Here is an 18,254-nt window from a genome sequence, read left to right on the forward strand (position 1 = left end):
AACTCAATACAGACGTATTAATAGTTTTCACCCGGCATTGGGATGAACGGATGCTTCATCCCGGGTTGCCAAGCGCACGGCCCTCCTTGAGCCCTGTCCCAGAGGCCGGCTCGTCCTGGCTTTCGCCGTGACCTTGACAAGGCATGGGGAGGCACCAGCAACAAACTTTGTCTGGAAGATAGACTCCGAGTACGCTGCCTGCCTGACCTTTGAAAATGCCGTGAACCCAAAGGGGCCCTCACTCAGCTCTTAAGCACTTCACGAATTTGGACACAAATATTAAAAAAATAGTGTTGCCACTGAGGGTAATACCATTATTCCTATTTTTTATCTTTTTTGAGACAAGGTCTGTCGCTATCGCCCAGGCTGGAGTGTAGTGGCGCGATCTCTGCTCTTGGCTCACTACAAGCTCTGCTTACTGGGGCTCAGGCGATTCTCCCACCTCAGCCTTCAGAGTAGCTGGGATTGCAAGCAGGCACCTCACCATGTCCGCCTAATTTTTTTGTTTTTATTTTTTATTTATTTATTTATTTTTATTTGTAGTAGAGACGGGGTTTCACCACGTTGGCCAGGCTGGTGGTGAATTCCTGAGTTCAAGCGACGTGCCCGCCTCATCCTCTCGAAGTGCTGGGATTACAGGCGTGAGCCACCGCACCTAGGCCATTGTTTTGTAAAAGATAGAATGCACCGGACGCTGTCACAGACTTGGAGGTTTTTCTTTTTTCAATTGCAATATTATTTTAAACTTTATTTCTAATTGACAAAGAATAATTGTATATATTTAGGGAATACAATCTGTTGTTTTTCATTTAAGTTCAGGGGTATATATGTGCAGATTTGTTACATAGGTAAACTTGTGTCATGGGGGTTTGTTATATAGATTATTTCATCACCCAGGCATTAAGCCTAGTACCCATTAGTTATTTTTCCTGATACTCTCCCTCCTCCCACCCTCTACCCTCTGATAGGCCCCAGTGTGTGTTGTTCCCCTCCATGTGTCCATGTGTTCTCATCATTTAGCTCCCACTTACCAGTAAGAACATGCAGTATTTGGTTTTCTGTTTCTGCATTTGTTTGCTAAGAACAATGGCCTCCAGCTCCATCCATGTTCCTGCAAAGGACATGATCTCATTATTTTTTATGGCTGCATACTACTCCATGGTGTATATGTACTACATTTTCTTTATTCAATCTACCATTGATGAGCATTTAGATTGATTTCGTGTCTTGGCTATTGTCAATAATGCTGCAATGAACATACACATGTATGTGTCAACAGAGTGAACAAACCTACAGAATGGGAGAAAATGTTTGCAAACTATGCATCTGACAAAGGTCTAATATCCAGCATCTATAATAACTTAAATTTACAAGAAAAAAACAAACAGCCCCATTAAAAAGTGGGCAAAGGACATGAACACTCTTCAAAAGAAGACATACATGCAGCCAACAATCATATGAAAAAAAAGCCTCAACATCACTGATCATTAGAGAAATGCAAATCAAAACCACAACAAGATACCATCTCACGCCAGTCAGAATGGCTATTATTAAAAAGTCAAAAAATAACAGATGGTGGCGAGGCTATGGAGAAAAAGAAACATTTATACACTGTTAGTGGGAGTGGAAATTAGTTCAACCATTGTGGAAGACAGTGTGGCAATTCCTCAAAGACCTTATAACAGAAATAACAGTCCACCCAGCAATCCCATTACTGGGTTTATGCCCAAAGGTTTTCTCTTTTTTAATAACAGCTTTATTGAGCTATAATTCACATACCACACAATTCACCCATTTAGAGTGTACGATTCAATGAATGTTTTTAGTATATTCATAGAGTTGTGCAGCTATGGCCATAATCAGTTATATAAAATTTTCATCACCCCACTCCCCAGTGCAAAAAAAAAATCAGTACCCATTAGAAACCACTCTTGCTTCTTCCCAACATCCCCAGCTCTAGGTAACCATCAGTCTACCATCTCTGTAGATTTGCCTGTTCTGGACATTTCATACAAATGGAATCATGCAATGTGTGGACGTAGGTTTTTATTTATCTTGGGTATATACCTAGGAGCAGGATTTCTGGGTCACATGTTAACTCTACAGTTTTTTTAAAAAACTTTTTTATAGAGATGGGGTCTCACTATGTCATTGAAGCTGGTCTCGAACTCCTGGCTCCTACCTCAGCCTCCCAAAGCACTGGGATTACAAGTGTGAGCCACCACGCCAGGATTAACTTTATGTTTAAACTTCGGAGAAATTTCCACGGTTTTCCAAAGTGGCTGCACCATTTTCCATTCTCACCAACCAGCAGTGTTCCAATTTCCCCACATCTTCACCAACACTCGTTATTGTTTTTTTGATTATGACCATCCTAGCAGGTGTGAAATTGTACTTCATGATGGTTTTGATTTGTATTTCCCTGATGGCTAATGATATTGGGCATCTTGTTGTGTGCTAATGATTGGCCGTTTATATAACAACTTCTGAGTGATGTCTATTCTAATCCTTTGCCCATTTTTTAATTGGGTATTTGTCTTTTTATTATTGAGTTGTAAGAATCCTCTATATATTGTGGATAGAAGTTCCTTATCAGATACGTGATTTGCAAGTATCTTCTTCCATTCTGTGAGCTGTCTTTTCACTTTCTTGAGGGTGTCCTTGGCAGCACATCACAAGCCATTTTGACACGTGCAGGATAGGACTTATAAAGCATTTCAGCTTCTTTTCACGCTTCAGTACTAATACAATCCACCTCCCACCCCCAAAGAAAGCAGAAACTATCTGTATAAATCCATGAAGAAATCCTGCCCTCATTCCAGCCCTGGCAGAAATCACAAGCAGCTTCCATATGTATCCTTGTCTGTGGTCAATGAATGGAAACTGGGTTCTGAGGAAATCTGTGAGAACACACAGACCAGGCTGGGAAGCAGGAAAGTCCAGAAAAACTCTCCACACCTTTGTTCTAAGACATTTTTTGTATGATGCTATAAAAGGACACATGTGTTCTTTGTAACCTTGTAATGCATAATAATAGTAATTTTCCTAATATATCTGTTCATCTGGAATTATTCCAGGGACTGCCACAGCCTTCAGAAGGGCAAAGATGCCCACTTAAAATCCCTTGCCAGCATCTTGCTGTTGTCCCCATCACAATCTTCCCAAATTCCTCTCAGCTCTCACTGGGGCCCTGCTGATCGAGTGAGACCCACAGGAGCTGTGAATTCTGGCTTGAATAAGATCTTCCTCTAAATACAAACCCTGCTGAGTAAATGCTGAGAACGCAGCATTTACCCAGCTAAAGAGCACCTTCCCCGAAGTTAGGACACACAGCCCACCTTCTCATTGTGTGTAGCAATTTGCACACCTGAAGCATGCCCTGGCCCCTTCCCCCAATGCCCTTCCTACCTCCCCTAGCCCCACTGAGAAGAAAATTGCAAAATGCTGGATTGGTTTCTTCTGTTTAATTGAACAATTGTCTTGTTCTTACCTTTGCCTTGCCGCTTACTAAGTACATGTCCTGGAAACAACTTTGTCCTAATGTAGAGGTATCATGGAAAGTTCTTCCATATATTTATTTATTTATTTATTTTTGAGGCAGGGTCTTGCTTTGTCACCCAGGCAGGAGTGCAGTGGTGCGATCACAGCTCATTGCAGCCTCAACGTCCTGTGCTCAAACAATCCTCCCACCTCATTTTTTGATGTTTTTGTAGAGATGATGTCTCAGTATGTTGCACAGACTGGTCTCCAACTCCTGGGCTCAAGCAATCCTCCCGCCTTGGCTCTCAAAGTGTTGGGATTACAGACATGAGCCACCATGCCTGACCTCTTCCATATATTTAGAGGAAATCCCTTTGTGACTGCTACCCGCTATTTTTTTTTTTTTTCACACAGGGCCTTGCTCTGTTGCCCAGGCTGGAGTGCAGTGGTGTGATCATGGCTTACTGCAGCCTTGACCTTCTGGGTTCAAGCAATCCTCCTGCCTCAGTCTCCCAAGTACCTGGGACTACAGGTGTATGCCACCATACCTGGCTAATTGCTTTTGTAGAGATGGGGTCTTGCTATGTTGGCCAGGTTGGTCTCTAACTCTTGGGCTCAAGCAGTCCTCCCACCTCCGCCTCCCATAGTGCTGGGATTACAGGTGTGAGCTACTGTACCTGGCCACACCCACTGACTCCAATTTAATTCTTCTTCCACATGGCAACTATCCAAGAATTCCCCTTAAGTCTTCTCTTTTGCAGGTGATACCCCATGTCCCAGGCCCTTCAGTCATTTCTCCATGGCATCACTTCCAGACTACTCTCCACCCTCATGGTCCTCTTCTAGGGGATTCCATATTTGTCTCTATTGTTGTTTTGTGTATGTAAAAGACTTTTAAAATTAAAATGTTTTCTTCTGAGATAATTGTAGATTCACATGCAATAAGAAATCAGAGACATCTAGTGTACCCTTGACCCAGTTTGCCCCAATGTTAACATCTTGTTGTACACTATCATAACCAAGACATTGACCTTGATACAATCAAAATACAAAATGGCAGGGTACAGTGGCTCACAGCTGTAATCCTAGCACTTTGGAAGGCCGAGATGGGCAGATCATCTGATCAAGACTCCATCTCAAACAAACAAACAAAAAGTTATGTCAATGGAATCATACAATATGTAACATTTTGAAATTCTTCTCTCATTCAGCCTCATTCCTTGGAATTCATCCAAGTTGTTGCATGTATCCATAGTCCATTCCATTTATTGCCGAGTACTATTCCATGGCATGGATATACCACAGTTTCTTTAACCATTCACCATTTGAAGGACATCTGGGTTGTTTCCAGTTTTTGCCTATTATAAATAAAGCTGCTATAAACTTTCATGTACTAGTTTTTGTTGTTGTTGTTTCTTTGAGATGGAGTCTCGCTCTGTCACCCAGGCTGGAGTGCAGTGGTGCGATCTCGGCTCACTGCAACCTCCACCTCCCAGGTTCAAGCAATTCTCCTGCCTCAGCCTCCCGAGTAGCTGGGACTACAGATGCGTGCCACCGCGCCTGGCTAATTTTTGTATTTTTGTACAGACGGAGTTTTACCATGTTGGCCAGGCTGGTCTCAAACTCCTGGTCTCAAGTGACCTGCCCGCCTCGGCCTCCCAAAGTGCTGGGATTACAGGCATGAGCCACCATGCCTGCACCCACTCTTTTTTTTTTTTTTTTTTTTTTTTGAGACAGAGTCTCACTCTGTCACCCAGGCTGGAGTGCAATCTCAGTTCACTTCAACCTCCACCTCCCAGGTTCAAGTGATTCTCGTGCCTCAGCCACTGTTTAGCTGGGACTACAGACACCCATCACCACACCCTGCTAATTTTTGTATTTTTAGTAGAGATGGGGTTTTGCCATGTTGCCCAGACTGGTCTTGAACTCCTGGCCTCAAGTCATCTGCCAGCCTCAGCCTCCTAAAGTGTTGAGATTGCAGGCTTGAGCCACCATGCCCAGCCATCTTGTGCCCATTTTCTAGTTGGATTTTTTTTTAAACTCTTTAGTTTTGTGTGTTCTTTGTATACTCTAGATCCTTTGGTGGATATGTGGTTTGCAAATATTTTCTCCCAGTCTGTAGCTTGTCTTCTCATCCTCTTAACAAGAACTGTCACAGACAGAGCAAAAGTTTTTAATCTTGATGAGGTCCAATTTATCAATTTTTTCCATTTATGGATTGTGCTTTTGGTTCCACATTTTAAAATTTTTTGTGTAGCACTAGGGCCTGAAGATTTTTGCCTATGTTTCGTTCTAAAAAATTTTATAGTTTCACTTTTACATGTAAGTCCATGATCCATTTTGGGGTAATTTTTGTATAAGATGTGAGATTTAGGTTGAGGTTTACTTTTTTGCCTGTGGATGTTCAAGTGCTTCAGCACCATTTGATGGAAAGCTTGTCCTTCCTTCACTGAATTGCTCCTTTGTCAAAACTCAGTTGTGCATGTGTATGAGTCTCTTTCTGGGTTCTCTATTGCATTGACCTATCAGTCTGTCCCACCACCATTACCACACTGTCTTCATTAGTGAAGCTGTATAGTAGCTCTTAATACTGGGTAGAAGGATTCCTCCTTTACTTTTCTTTTCCAGGATTGTTTTAGCTATACTTGCATCTAGGTTCATGAGAAATATCGATCTGTAATTTTATTTTCATTTTTTTGGTACTGCCTCTGCCTTGTTTGGATATCAGGGTAATACTAGCCTCATAAAATAGCTTGGAAACTATTCTGTTATCTTCTATCTTCTGGAAGAGATTGTGTAAAATTGGTGTCACTTCTTCAAATGTTTGGTAGAATTCTCCAGTGAGGTCATTGAGACTTGGAGATTTCCTTTTCAGGGTGTTTTAGTTTTTTCTAATAGTTATATAACTATTCAGATTGTCTATTCTATCTTGGTTGAGTTTTGGCCTATGTTTTTCCATATACATTTCAGAATAGGCTTGCCTATGTCTACAAAAAACGTTTCTAGGATTTTGATAGGAATTATATTAAATCTAATAGATCAATTCAGAGAGAATGAACATCTTTATTATGTTGAATCTTCCAAATTATGAGCATTGTATGACTCTCCATTTATTTAGATGTTATTTGATTTCTTTCATTAGAATTTTAATTTTCAGCATACAGATCCTGTACATGTTTTGTCAAATTTATACCCAAGAATTAAATTTTCTTTAGCATGATTGTAAATGGTATGATGCTTAATTTCAGGCTTCACATGTTCATTGTTAGTATGTGGAAATGCAACTTTTTGTATGAATTTGTATTACACAACCTTGCTGAGCTTACTTATTAGTTCAAGAGATTTTTGTTTCCTTGAAATTTTCTATGTAGACAATCATGTAATCTTCAAGGGAGAGTTTTTTTTTTCTCTCTCTCTCTCTTTTTTTTTTTTTTTTGTTGTTGTTGTTGTTGCCTTATTACTGTGGCTAGAACTTGCAGTACTATGTTGAAAAAGAGCAGTGAGAGTGGGCATCCTTGCCTAGTCCCTGATCTTAGGGGAAAAACATTCAGGTCTTTTACTCTAAGGATGATGTTAGCTGTAAGTTTTTTGTAGGTGTTGTTCCCTCTGTTCCTAATTCGCTGAGAGCTTTTATTGTGCATGGGTATTTCATTTTTTTGCAAATGCTTTTTATGTATCAATTGATATGACCATATGATTTTTCTTCTTTAGCCTGTTGATACGGTGGATTACACTGATTTTCAAATGTTGAGCCAACCTTGCATTCTTGGAATAAATCCCACTTAGTTGTGGTGTGTCCTTTTTTTTACATATTGCTGAATGTGATATGCTAATATTTTATTGACAATATTTGCATCTAGGTTCATGAGAAATATCAATCTGTAGTTTTGTTTTCATTTTTTTTTGGTATTGCCTTTGCCTTGTTTGTATATTGGGGTAATACTAGCCTCATAAAATAGCTTGGGAACTATTCTGTTGTCTTCCCTCTTCTGGAAGAGATTGGGTAAAATTGGTGTCACTTCTTCAAATGTTTGGTATAATTCTCCAGTGAGGTCATTGAGACTTCGAGATTTTTCAGAGTGTTTTAATTACAAATTCAATGTTTTCTAATGGTTGTATAACTATTCAGATTGTCTATTCTATCTTGGTGAAGTTTTGGTAGTTTGTGGTTTTCAAGGAATTGATCCATTTGTTCCAAGATGTTGATGTCATAAAGATGTCCAAGATGTCATAAAGTTGTTCTTGTTTACTATACTTTTAATGGCTCTAGGGTCTGTAGTGATATCTGTTTCATTCTTGATTTGGTGATTTGTGCCTTCTCTCTTTTTATCTTTTTCAGTTTTGCTATCTATCCAACTAAATGTAAATATTCAAGTCTACCGATGAGCCCATCAATGATAGCCTTCATTTCAGTTACTGTTTTTTATTTCTAGCCATTTGATTCTTATAGTTCCCATCTCTGCTGAAATTACCTATCTGATTTTGCATGATGTCTACTTAGGTTGTGAGAGACTTTAACATAGTAATCAGGCTGGTCATGGTGACTCACACCTGTAATCACAGCACTTTGGGAGGCTGAGGCAGGCGGATTGCTTGAGCTCAGGAGCTCGAGACCAGCCTGGGCAACATGGCAAAACCCCATCTCTACAAAAAATATAAAGAATTAGCTGGCTGTAGTGATGCATTCCTGTAGTCCCAGCTACTTGGGAGGCTGAGGCAGGCACATCACCTGAGGTCAGGAGTTTGAGACTAGCCTGGCCAACATGGTGAAACCCTGTCTCTACTAAAAATAAAAAAATAAAAATAAAAATAAAAAATTAGCCAGGCATGATGGCACACGCCTTTAGTCCCAGCTACTCGGGAGGCTGAGGCAGGAGAATTGCTTGAACCTAGGAGGCAGAGATTGCAGTGAGCTGAGATCAGGTAATTGCACTCCAGCCTGGGTGACAGAGCAAGACTTCGTCTAAAAATAAATAAAACGCAATAAAATTATCTCTGATACTTTAATAGCAGTGCCATATCTAAGTCTGAATCTGATCACTTCTTTGCCTCTTCAGAATGCTTTTTCTTTCCTTTTGGCATGTCTTGTAATTTTTTGTTGAAAGTTGGACATTGTATATAGGGCAGTAGATACTAAGATAATAAACCTTTAGTGTGAGACTTTATATTGATCTGGCCAGGAGTTGGGCTGTGTTGAGATTTGCTTTCCTATGAACATTACAAACTTCAGATTCCTCTAGTGATCTTTTTTTGTCCCCCACCCCTCTTGGCTTTGGGACTTCCCTTTGTGCTGCTCCCCAAAGTCTGTCTCTTGCAGTCCTCCCTGCTGTTGTTATTCCCGGAGGCTTGTTAGCATGCTGGTAGGGGGATGGATTCTGTAATATTCTAAGCTTCAGTCTTTGGAGTACACAGTGGGCTTGTGCCTCGGGTGTAACCTTCACATGGTTTCTGTTTCTCCTCCAGGGATAGAGCTCTCTCCCATTCCCTTCTCCCAGCTGCAGTGGGTATCTATGAGTGTTTTCAGTCTATAGACTTGAAGCCCTTTTCTCTGAAGATTGAATTGTTTTTAGTTGAGATGAAGAGCTAGAGTTGAGTGCAGTTTCCTCCCCTAGTTGCAACGGTAATTCACCAGGGCCCTCGGACCATGTCTTTTCCCATGCAGAATAGCCTTTTGTTCCTTAAGGGAGAAGGATCTGAGTAGATTTCTCAGTAGTTCCTGAGCCAGTACCATGAGTTTTTTTTCTGGCCAGATGGGGTTTCACCATGTTGGCTGGTCTCAAACTCCTGACCTCAGGCAATCCTCCTGCCTCGGCCTCCCAAAATGCCGGGATTACAGGCGTGAGCCACCGTGCCTGGCCTGGCCTAAACATTTTTAAGACATGGAAGATTCATTGGTGGGACTTTCATCGACAGGCCCATCCTCAGCATGTGAAGTGTCCTCAATTACCCCGAAAGTTGTCACCCTCAGCTGTACTGTTTTGTCTTCCTCATCACTCCACCCAGATTCTCAGCACCACATGCATCCCTATTAAAGCAGATATCAGTTCTACCTTCAGGCCTAAAGCTTCCTCTGAGAATTCCTCTCTCAATTCATGTCCTTCTCCTCCTTCCAGATGTACTTCCTCCAAGAAAACTGCCGTGATTGATTGAGAACAAAGAGCATTTTCTGAGAGCTACCTTGGGACGACAGCAGGGAGTTGAGCAGGCATTTCATACAGGCGTCCGTTTACTCCCTATTCATCTATTTCCCTTTGGCATTCAAGGGCAGAGCTTCAGCCCCAGCCAAATTCTTGATTTTCTCAGATTGAGTCTAGGAAATATTCATGATGCTTGAAAAGAATCTGCTGTATGTCTCCTAAGACATCTCTGTTTTCTTCTTCTTCTTCTTCTTCTTTTTTTTTTTTTTTGTTTTTGAGACAGGGTTTCACTCCAGTCACCCAGGCTTGGGTGCAGTGGCACACTCACAGCTCACTGCAACCTCCACCTCCCAGATTCAAGCAATTCTTGTCCCTCAGCCTCCCACATAGCTGGGATTAAAGGCGTGCACCACCACACCCAACTAATTTTTTGTATTTTAGTAGAGACAGAGTTTTACCATGTTGGCCAGACTGGTCTCGAACTCCTGAGCTCAGGCAATCTGCCCACCTTGGCCTTCCAAAGTGTTGAGATTATAGGCATGAGTCACCTCGCCTGGCCAGACATCTCTGTTTTTCTCTGGGGGAAATAACCTTGGAAATGTTATTGATTTCTTCATATTTTTTCGTTTGGTTTCAGGATGGCTTTCATCAGCTGGGTTAGTTTAAAAATTGGTTTGTAAATCCCTTAAAACTTTGATTTTTATTTATTTTTTTGAGAGAGAGTGTCACTCTGTTACCAGGCTGGAGTGCAGTGGCGTGATCTTGGCTCGCTGCAACCTCCCCTTCCCGGGTTCAAGCGATTCTCCTGCCTCAGCCTCCCGAGTAGCTGGGACAACAGGCGTGCGCCACCACGCCCAGCTAATTTTTTTTTTTTTTTTTGTATTTGTAGTAGAGACAGGATTTCACCATGTTGGCCAGGATGGTCTCCATCTCTTTGACCTCGTGATCCGCCCACCTCGGCCTTCCAAAGTGCTGGGATTACAGGCATGAGCCATTGCGCCCGGCACTTTTTTTTTTTTTTTTGAGGTGGAGTTTTGCTCTTGTTGCCCAGGCTGGAGTGCAATGGCATGATCTTGGCTCACTGCAACCTCCGCCTCCCGGGTTCAAGCGATTCTCCTGTCTCAGCCTCCTGAGTAGCTGGCATTACAGGCGACTGCTGCCACGTCCAGCTAATTTTTGGTATTTTTAGTAGAGATGGGGTTTCACCATGTTGGCCAGGCTGGTCTCGAACTCCTGGCCTCTGGTGATCTGCCCGCCTCGGCCTCCCAAAGTGCTGGAATTACAGGTGTGAGCCACCACGCCTGGCCTTTTTTTTTTTTCTTTTTTAAATTAATAGAAGCTATAATGAAAATTTGCATTTCCAGGGCACCTTCCCATCAAAGAGCTCAAAGCTTGCTAACAAATCTTAGCTTTCTGGAGAACTGGTAATATTCTATGGGGTGGGTGGGAACAGGGAGCATTCAAGAGTAAAATGACATTGTTACATAATTATCTGCATAATTTAATTAAACTTGTTGCCACTTAAAGAGAACGGCTCCATGAAGCTGGTTTGCCAGGAATTCAGTTTATTTATTTTTGTTTTTTTTCTTTGTCCTCAGAAAATTCTAGCTACAACCTACTACATCACCTTGTTCTGTTGTTTGGTTGAAATAAGTTATCACCTATTGCTCCAACAAGAAAAAAGGAGAGCCCATTTTATTGGGAATTCCAAATTCACAAACACGATGAGCACGCTGTCATTTGTGGAAAGGGCCTGCCCCCACAGCCGCTTCAATTTGGGATCAATTCAAAAGACATGAAATAGGCCGGGCACGGTGGCTCACGCCTGTAATCCCAGCACTTTGGGAGGTCGAGGTGGGTGGATCACCTGAGGTCAGGAGTTTGAGACCAGCCTGGCCAACATGGTGAAACCCCATCTCTACTAAAAATACAAAAATTAGCTGGGCATGGTGGCGGGCGCCTGTAGCCCCAGCTACTTGAGAGGCTGAGGTGGGAGAATCACTTGAACCCGGGAGGCGGAGATTGCAGTGAGCTGAGATCGCACCACTGCGCTCCAGCCTGGGCGACAGAGTGAGACTCCACCTCAAAAAAAAAAAAAAAAAAAAGAAAAAGAAAAAAAAGGTGGTGGCGGGGGGGGCATAAAGTAAAACCATCACGTGGAAACCTGTACCAACTTCATGGATTCTTCTCAGTTGCATGGGCTGCCTCTGCTCCACATGTTGGGAACCAAGCCTTGGTGACCCTAGGAACAAGACTAGGAGTGACAGGAAAAGTTCATCCTCTTAAGAGACCTGATCCTTGCCTGTCCTTACACCACTGATATTTATTTCTGGCTTGGCCATTGTGCTCCTTCACTCATGCTAATTTTGGGCACAGCATCTTCTTCCCTGGGCTTAGGTCCTAAGTGCCAAGGCTTCCCTCTGTCGGATGCCACAATCAGTCATGCTGAATGCCGGTCACCCACGCATGCGTGCTTTGTTACAGTTCTCATTTGTACAAAACCAAAGAGGGAAGCTTTCATCAAGCCCCCTTGGTGCCAAAACATCTCGATATTAATTTGTGCTAAAATAACTAGAGGACTAAAACCTAATCTCATACCACAAAAAGGGGACCATGATGACCTCGCATTACAATACCAAGGCCTTTGTGGGACCTGGGAATTATTTTTATACACCGTGGCGACTTTGAGCAATAAATTACACATCCTGCAGTTTTCCCATCAAGGAACGGGTTATGAAAGAAAATCCTGCCACTAATAAGCAAAGACACGTGTGAGGACACATACAGGATGTCCTTATGGAAGAAAGCAAATCATGTACTTGAGCATGGCACCTAGAGGACTGTGTGTGAATAAAAGTGGCTTGGCCGGGTGCAGTGGCTCATGCCTGTAATCCCAGCACTTTGGGAGGCCGAGACGGGCAGATCACCTGAGTCAGGAGTTTGAGACCAGCCTGGCCAACAGGGCAAAACCCCGTCTCTCCTAAAAATACAAAAATTAGCTAGGCGCGGTGGCAGGCGCCTGTAATCCCAGCTACTGGGGAGGCTGAGGCAGGAGAATCACTTGAGCCCGGGAGGTGGAGGTTGCAGTGAGCAGAGATCGCACCATCACACTCCAGCCTGGGTGACAGAGACCCCGTCTCAAAAAAGAAAAAAGGCCTTACACAGTTATTTGAATAATGATGACTTCAAAATTTTTACACTAAAAAAGAATTTATACCTAACTGGCATTTTCTGATTAGATATGAGTATAAAACTGAACAATCTAAAAAATAGAATTCACAGGCACAGATTTCACAGATTATTTCTGTTCACTTGGGAAGGATGGGGGGAGGCACTATATTCCATGTCTTCTAAGGATATTTCTACCAGAGAAATCAAATTGTATAAAGTGGAGAAAAATGGTATTCCAAAAAAAAAAAAAAAAAAATCATTCCTCTTGGACCATGACAACTTTGAACAAAACTATTCTCACAAAATTTCATTTTAATCATCTTCTTTACAAAGCACAATACTTAAGACTTTTCTAAATACAACTTTATAAAATGAAGCAAAAAAATAATCTCCATAGATGCCTGGTCGAGTCCATGCTGAATGCAAAATAATTTTTTTTTTTCCAAAAGTGATACTTCCAAGCTTTTCAACATTCTCGATGGGTCCATTTTGTAAAGAGTAAAGATGGTGGCTGTTTGGGTAGCGGCTCGTCCAGTTCCTTGACGCAGAATCCTCTTGCTGGGTAGCCCGAGGGGCAGCAGTGACGCTGTACATACCAACTTCTCCTTCCCGAATCACTTCTCCCTCTCCTCATACAAAGGAAGCCAATGGCCTCTATGAGGGGGAAGACATCAGCTCTCTACATTCCATGTTGCCAGTGCCCCATGAGGGTGTTCCAACCGCTCAATTTAATCAACAATCCTACTCTGTATACACGTTATATAAAACTATATAATTAGGGATTTTCATAAGTAGATGAGAAATTTGAACATCGAAGAATCCAATCTGCATTCTTAGATCATTAGGTGGTGGGGAATCTCTGGAATCTTCAAGTTTAATGCAGAAATGCTTAAAACTGTCAAGGGGTACAGGGATATTTTACGCTGCTCTTGGGAACTTGGCATCCTGACTCCAAGCACACTGAACCCAAGGCTGCTGAAAAGGCAATATATCCAGGGATGGGAATGGAGGGTGTGAGGTTTCCTTCCTTATACACTCCCTTCCCTTAACTGTGCCCCCACCCAGGAAGACCGAGGTGTTTGGGCTCAAGTAAATACTTGGAGGGAAATAACAGCCTCAGGTAGCAAGGATGAGCACATAGGCAAGAGGAAGGCAGGGGGAGGGAGGGAAGAAGAGAAAGGAAGAGACATTTATTTGTAATACTATCAATGACCAATAATGTGATTTTTTTGCATCACTTCTTCAGTATCATTAACTCTCATTCTTTGTGGCTGTGCAAATCTATTAATGTTTAGTAGTTTCACTATTAAACTCAGGAAATAGACAAAGCAGCTTTCGAGAAACACATCCAACATCTTCAGGGGCCATTAAGGGACCACCCCCTCCACCCCTACCCCTGAACAGTCTCGCAATACAGTAGGCTCCTCATTTTCAGCTAAGGATGAGAAAACAGTTACATAGTCTAAGGCTGAACTGTTCATGTACTACAAAGATAAAGCGGACAGGCAAACATCAGTTTCCTTGGAAAATAAAAAGCAACTCCATAAATGCAAGAAAGTTCCAATGGCTACACTTCAACATGACCCTCCTCCCATTCTCTTGGATCTGAGGAAGGGGTTACAAGTGAGCAAGGCAAATGACATTATGTGAATACAGTTTAAACGATAACACACACGGGTTACCCAGTGCAGGAAATAATACAACTTTCCCCCCCTTGTTTTCATTTGCATTTTACTTTTATTTATTTTTGCTTTAATAATGCATATTCTGTTCACGCAAAAGGTGCAAAGGACAGAAAGCAGGGGTTTAACTTGGCTGATGAAAAATCAAGCAGGGATGACATTTCTAGTTTCATGAACAACCTAAGACTAGGAGAAATATAAAAGTCACAGCTGGTACCACAGAGCACGCCCAACTTCACAGCTGTCTCCTCTTAGGACCTTTGGCTAGGGTGAGAGAAGCTTTGAAGACAGTGGCCTCTAGTGGACTTGGATAAGTGGCAGATTTTTTTTTTAATTTTAATTTTTTAATTTTTTTGAATCATGGTAGCTGCATCACAAAAGCTCCAATCAAGAGGGTGGTAAAAAGAAGGCACAGATCATTGCAAATACCAGATTTTCTCTTTCTCTTTTTGTAAATATACCATCATATATAAGCTAAAATTTCTCTTAGGGTGGTGGGGTTTGCTGGCAGGGGAAGGGGCAGGTTGAACCTACAATTGCATATGTAATAGAATCCTAATGGGGGACAAAGAGCGAGGCAGCCCTCAGCCTGAAGCAAAAGAAAAGGACACTCGCTTCTGACTACGTGTAGCACAAACACTAGGGAAGTCTGTGACAAAACACGATTAAAAAATCATAAAATTATAAAGCTTGTAAACGAATAATCTGAAATTACATTTTATTAATGGAAAATATCATCAAAATAGTACCACTATGGACTAAACTGCCTGAGTTTTCATTTCGCATTGAGATCTCAGAGTAGAAAAGCCTTTAGCACAATTTTGCTCTGTGTAAGTCACAACGAGTGCCAGCCCCAGGACTAAACCCTGGGGAAGATTCTCCTCTTGGATGGAATTTGTGTTGTGCTATCAAGACTTTTGTGCTAATCTTTCAAACAGGGACATTTTGAGGCAAACCTTTAATCTTTTGGCACAAGATTATTTTGGCTGGGGCAGAAAATTTGAGTCTCGGACTCAGGATGAATAATGTGACATTTCATTGATCAAGTATTCATTTTGATTGTAGAGCTTTCTTTATGTCATTCACTTCCATCTAGAAAGAGAAAAATAAGAATGGAACAAAGTAATAATGAATCGGCTGGTTTTATAGAAGCTGGAAGATTATAAACCTGGTCGACTGAAAGAAAACTATCTACCTGACAATTTTAAAGGTGACATGACATCGGAATGGACAATCAATAGCAATGCCAGAAGTGACATCAACACAGAACAGGCACACAGACACAAGGCACTAGGAAATGGTGAACATTTTGACTCTCAGGCTGCCAGGCTGCAAAGTTTGTCAAAAGCAGCAGTAATTCCAGTTTCCTAGCCAGAGGGTAGAGCAGGCGGTCCTATCAGGCCGGGCCATCTGGCAGTGTTGGAAGGCAGCTGTGGTTGGCTGAAGGGGGTGTCTGTCAGTACCCCCAAAATGATGGCAAGCAGCTACCTATCCTTTGTTAAGCAACATGGGCCCCCATCACCACAAGGGCACCAACTGGATGAAAGCTGAAAGTCTACCTTCGGTCAATCAGAACTCCCACGCATTCTCTGCCATTTGGTAATGGCAGTGTTGAATCAGAAGCTACAGGGGACAGAGCTCTAATGCCCTGGCAGGACAGAAATGGCCATTAGTGAGAAATCAAGAGCAAATGCCCCTGAACGTGGACAACTGTGGCCCCTGGAGCCCTAGTGACCACATATAATGAGGCCTCTTGGAAATGGAGGTGGGGGAGGGGCTTTTCGCAGAGGAGATGTTTAAGATAAATTCCAGGCCAGTTGCCGTGGCTCACACCTGTAATCCCAGCACTTTGGGAGGCTGAGGCAGGCAGATCACCTGAGGTCAGGAGCTCGAGACCATCCTGGCTAACACGGTGAAACCCCATCTCTACTAAAAATACAAAAAATTAGCCGAGTGTAGTGGCATGTGCCTGTAGTCCCAGCTAATTGGGAGTCCGAGGCAGGAGAATCACTTGAACCCGGGAGGCGGAGGTTGCAGTGAGCCAAGATCGCACCAGTGCACTCCAGCCTGGGTGACAGAGCGATACTCTGTCTCAAAAAGAAAAAAAAAAAAAAAAAAGATAAATTCCAAATGAGAAACCCAATTTGGGGCACATTTCCTAATGTTTCCCTTCCCCAAGACTTCCTGGGGAAATGATACGTAGTAAGCCTATACGAGTCTAAGAAAATGGTCACAGGAAATGTATCCAGATGTGCAGAGAGGTGACAATCATTTATTTTTGAAATAAAAGCCCTGACTCTGTCCTGCCCCACTGAGCCTAGGACTCACAGGCAACAGAACCCAAAGGGACTCACCTGCAACCGAAGCCGGATTTTCTTCTCTTCATCCAACTCAGACAATAACTGTTTAATCTCTCGTCTGAAAAGCAAATGGCAATGAAATTAACCAAAATCCCAGACTTCCCTCATCAGAGATCAGAAACCTATTATCACTACAAAATCCATCTGATCCTTTTTCACAAAGAAACTGTGGACAAAACATCATTATTTTTTTTGCATTGTTACTGCTTAAAATTTGTTTCAGGCAGAAAGGCTTGCCATTATTCTGGGGCCCCTAAAATATGTAGCCAGCAGCTGGTGGTTGTGGAAGTGACCTTTGAAATCCCTTAGTCCAAACTTCTCCCAAAAGGAGAAGATGGGGAAACTGAGGCTCAGCGTGGTGGCCTGACTTGCCCAATGACTAGATTTCACGTAACCTGTCAGAATATGACAGGTTCATATTCTGTCATCTTCCCCATAACCACTCCTTTATTACACAATCACTGGGCTTTAAATGTACTTATTATAATTTTTTTTTTTTTTTGAGACAAGGTCTTGCTCTATTGTTCAGGCTGAAGTGCAGTGGCACGATCACAGCTCACTGCAGCCTCAACCTCCCAAACTCAAGCGATCCTCCCACCTCAGCCTCCTGAGTAGTTAGGACTACAAGCGCACACCACTGTGTCAGGCCAATTTTTAAAATTATTTTTGTAGAGATGGGGGGTCTCACTATGTTGCCCAGGCTGGTCTTGAACTCCTGAGCTCTAGCAATCCTCCTGCCTTGGCCTCCCAAAGTGCTAGGATTACAGACATGAACCACTAAGCCTGGCTCTTCATTTTTATTGCAGATGTTTTTACCACTCCATATATATATTTCCTTTATTTTATTTATTTATTTATTTTTATTATTATTAATTTTTGAGATGGAGTCTCACTCTGTCGCCCAGGCTGGAGTTCAGTGGGGTGATCTTGGCTCACTGCAAGCTCCGCCTCCTGGGTTCAAGCGATTCTCCTGCCTCAGCTTCCCAAGTAGCTGTGATTACAGGCATGCATCACCATGCCTGGCTAATTTTTGTATTTTTAGTAGAGATGGGGTTTCACCATGTTGGCCAGGCTGGTCTCGAACCCCTGACCTCAGGTGATCTGCCCGCCTCAGCCTCCCGAAGTGCTAGGATTACAGGTGTGAGCCACCACGCCTGGCCTATTTCCTTTATTTTCAACAGGGTTTTTAATTGCTAAAAGGTTACTGGTATGTTTTCATGGATTCTCACAAAATCCTACACAGTAAGTCCCAAAAACTTGAGGGTAAAATAATTGGAGTAATGGTATGGCAATCATGTCTTAGAGAAACTGGCATGACTTAGGATCCATGGCCTAATGCCCTTTCTAACATTAAAAATAATGAAGTGTACAACACTAACCATCCCACAAAGTCAGGGCTCTATACTTAGGACACTGCAAGCATC

General features: G+C 42.4%; 1 protein-coding gene across 28 annotated transcripts in view; it reads right to left on the bottom strand.

The window, feature by feature from the left end:
• Positions 1–14,505: 14,505 nt before the first annotated feature.
• SH3KBP1 (SH3 domain containing kinase binding protein 1) overlaps positions 14,506–18,254 on the bottom strand; it is a 361,548-nt gene continuing 357,799 nt past the window's right edge. For all 28 annotated transcript variants that reach the window (XM_074028997.1, XM_074028992.1, XM_074028995.1 and 25 more), the window contains 2 exons: positions 16,825–16,888; positions 14,506–15,562 (listed from right to left, as the gene is read on the bottom strand). In XM_074028997.1, the coding sequence (XP_073885098.1) occupies positions 15,521–15,562; positions 16,825–16,888 (106 nt within the window). In that variant the 3' untranslated portion in view covers positions 14,506–15,520. The remainder of the gene's footprint in view (positions 15,563–16,824; positions 16,889–18,254) is intronic.

This window comes from Macaca fascicularis, chromosome X (assembly GCF_037993035.2).
Source record: "Macaca fascicularis isolate 582-1 chromosome X, T2T-MFA8v1.1".
Lineage (NCBI taxonomy): Eukaryota > Metazoa > Chordata > Mammalia > Primates > Cercopithecidae > Macaca > Macaca fascicularis.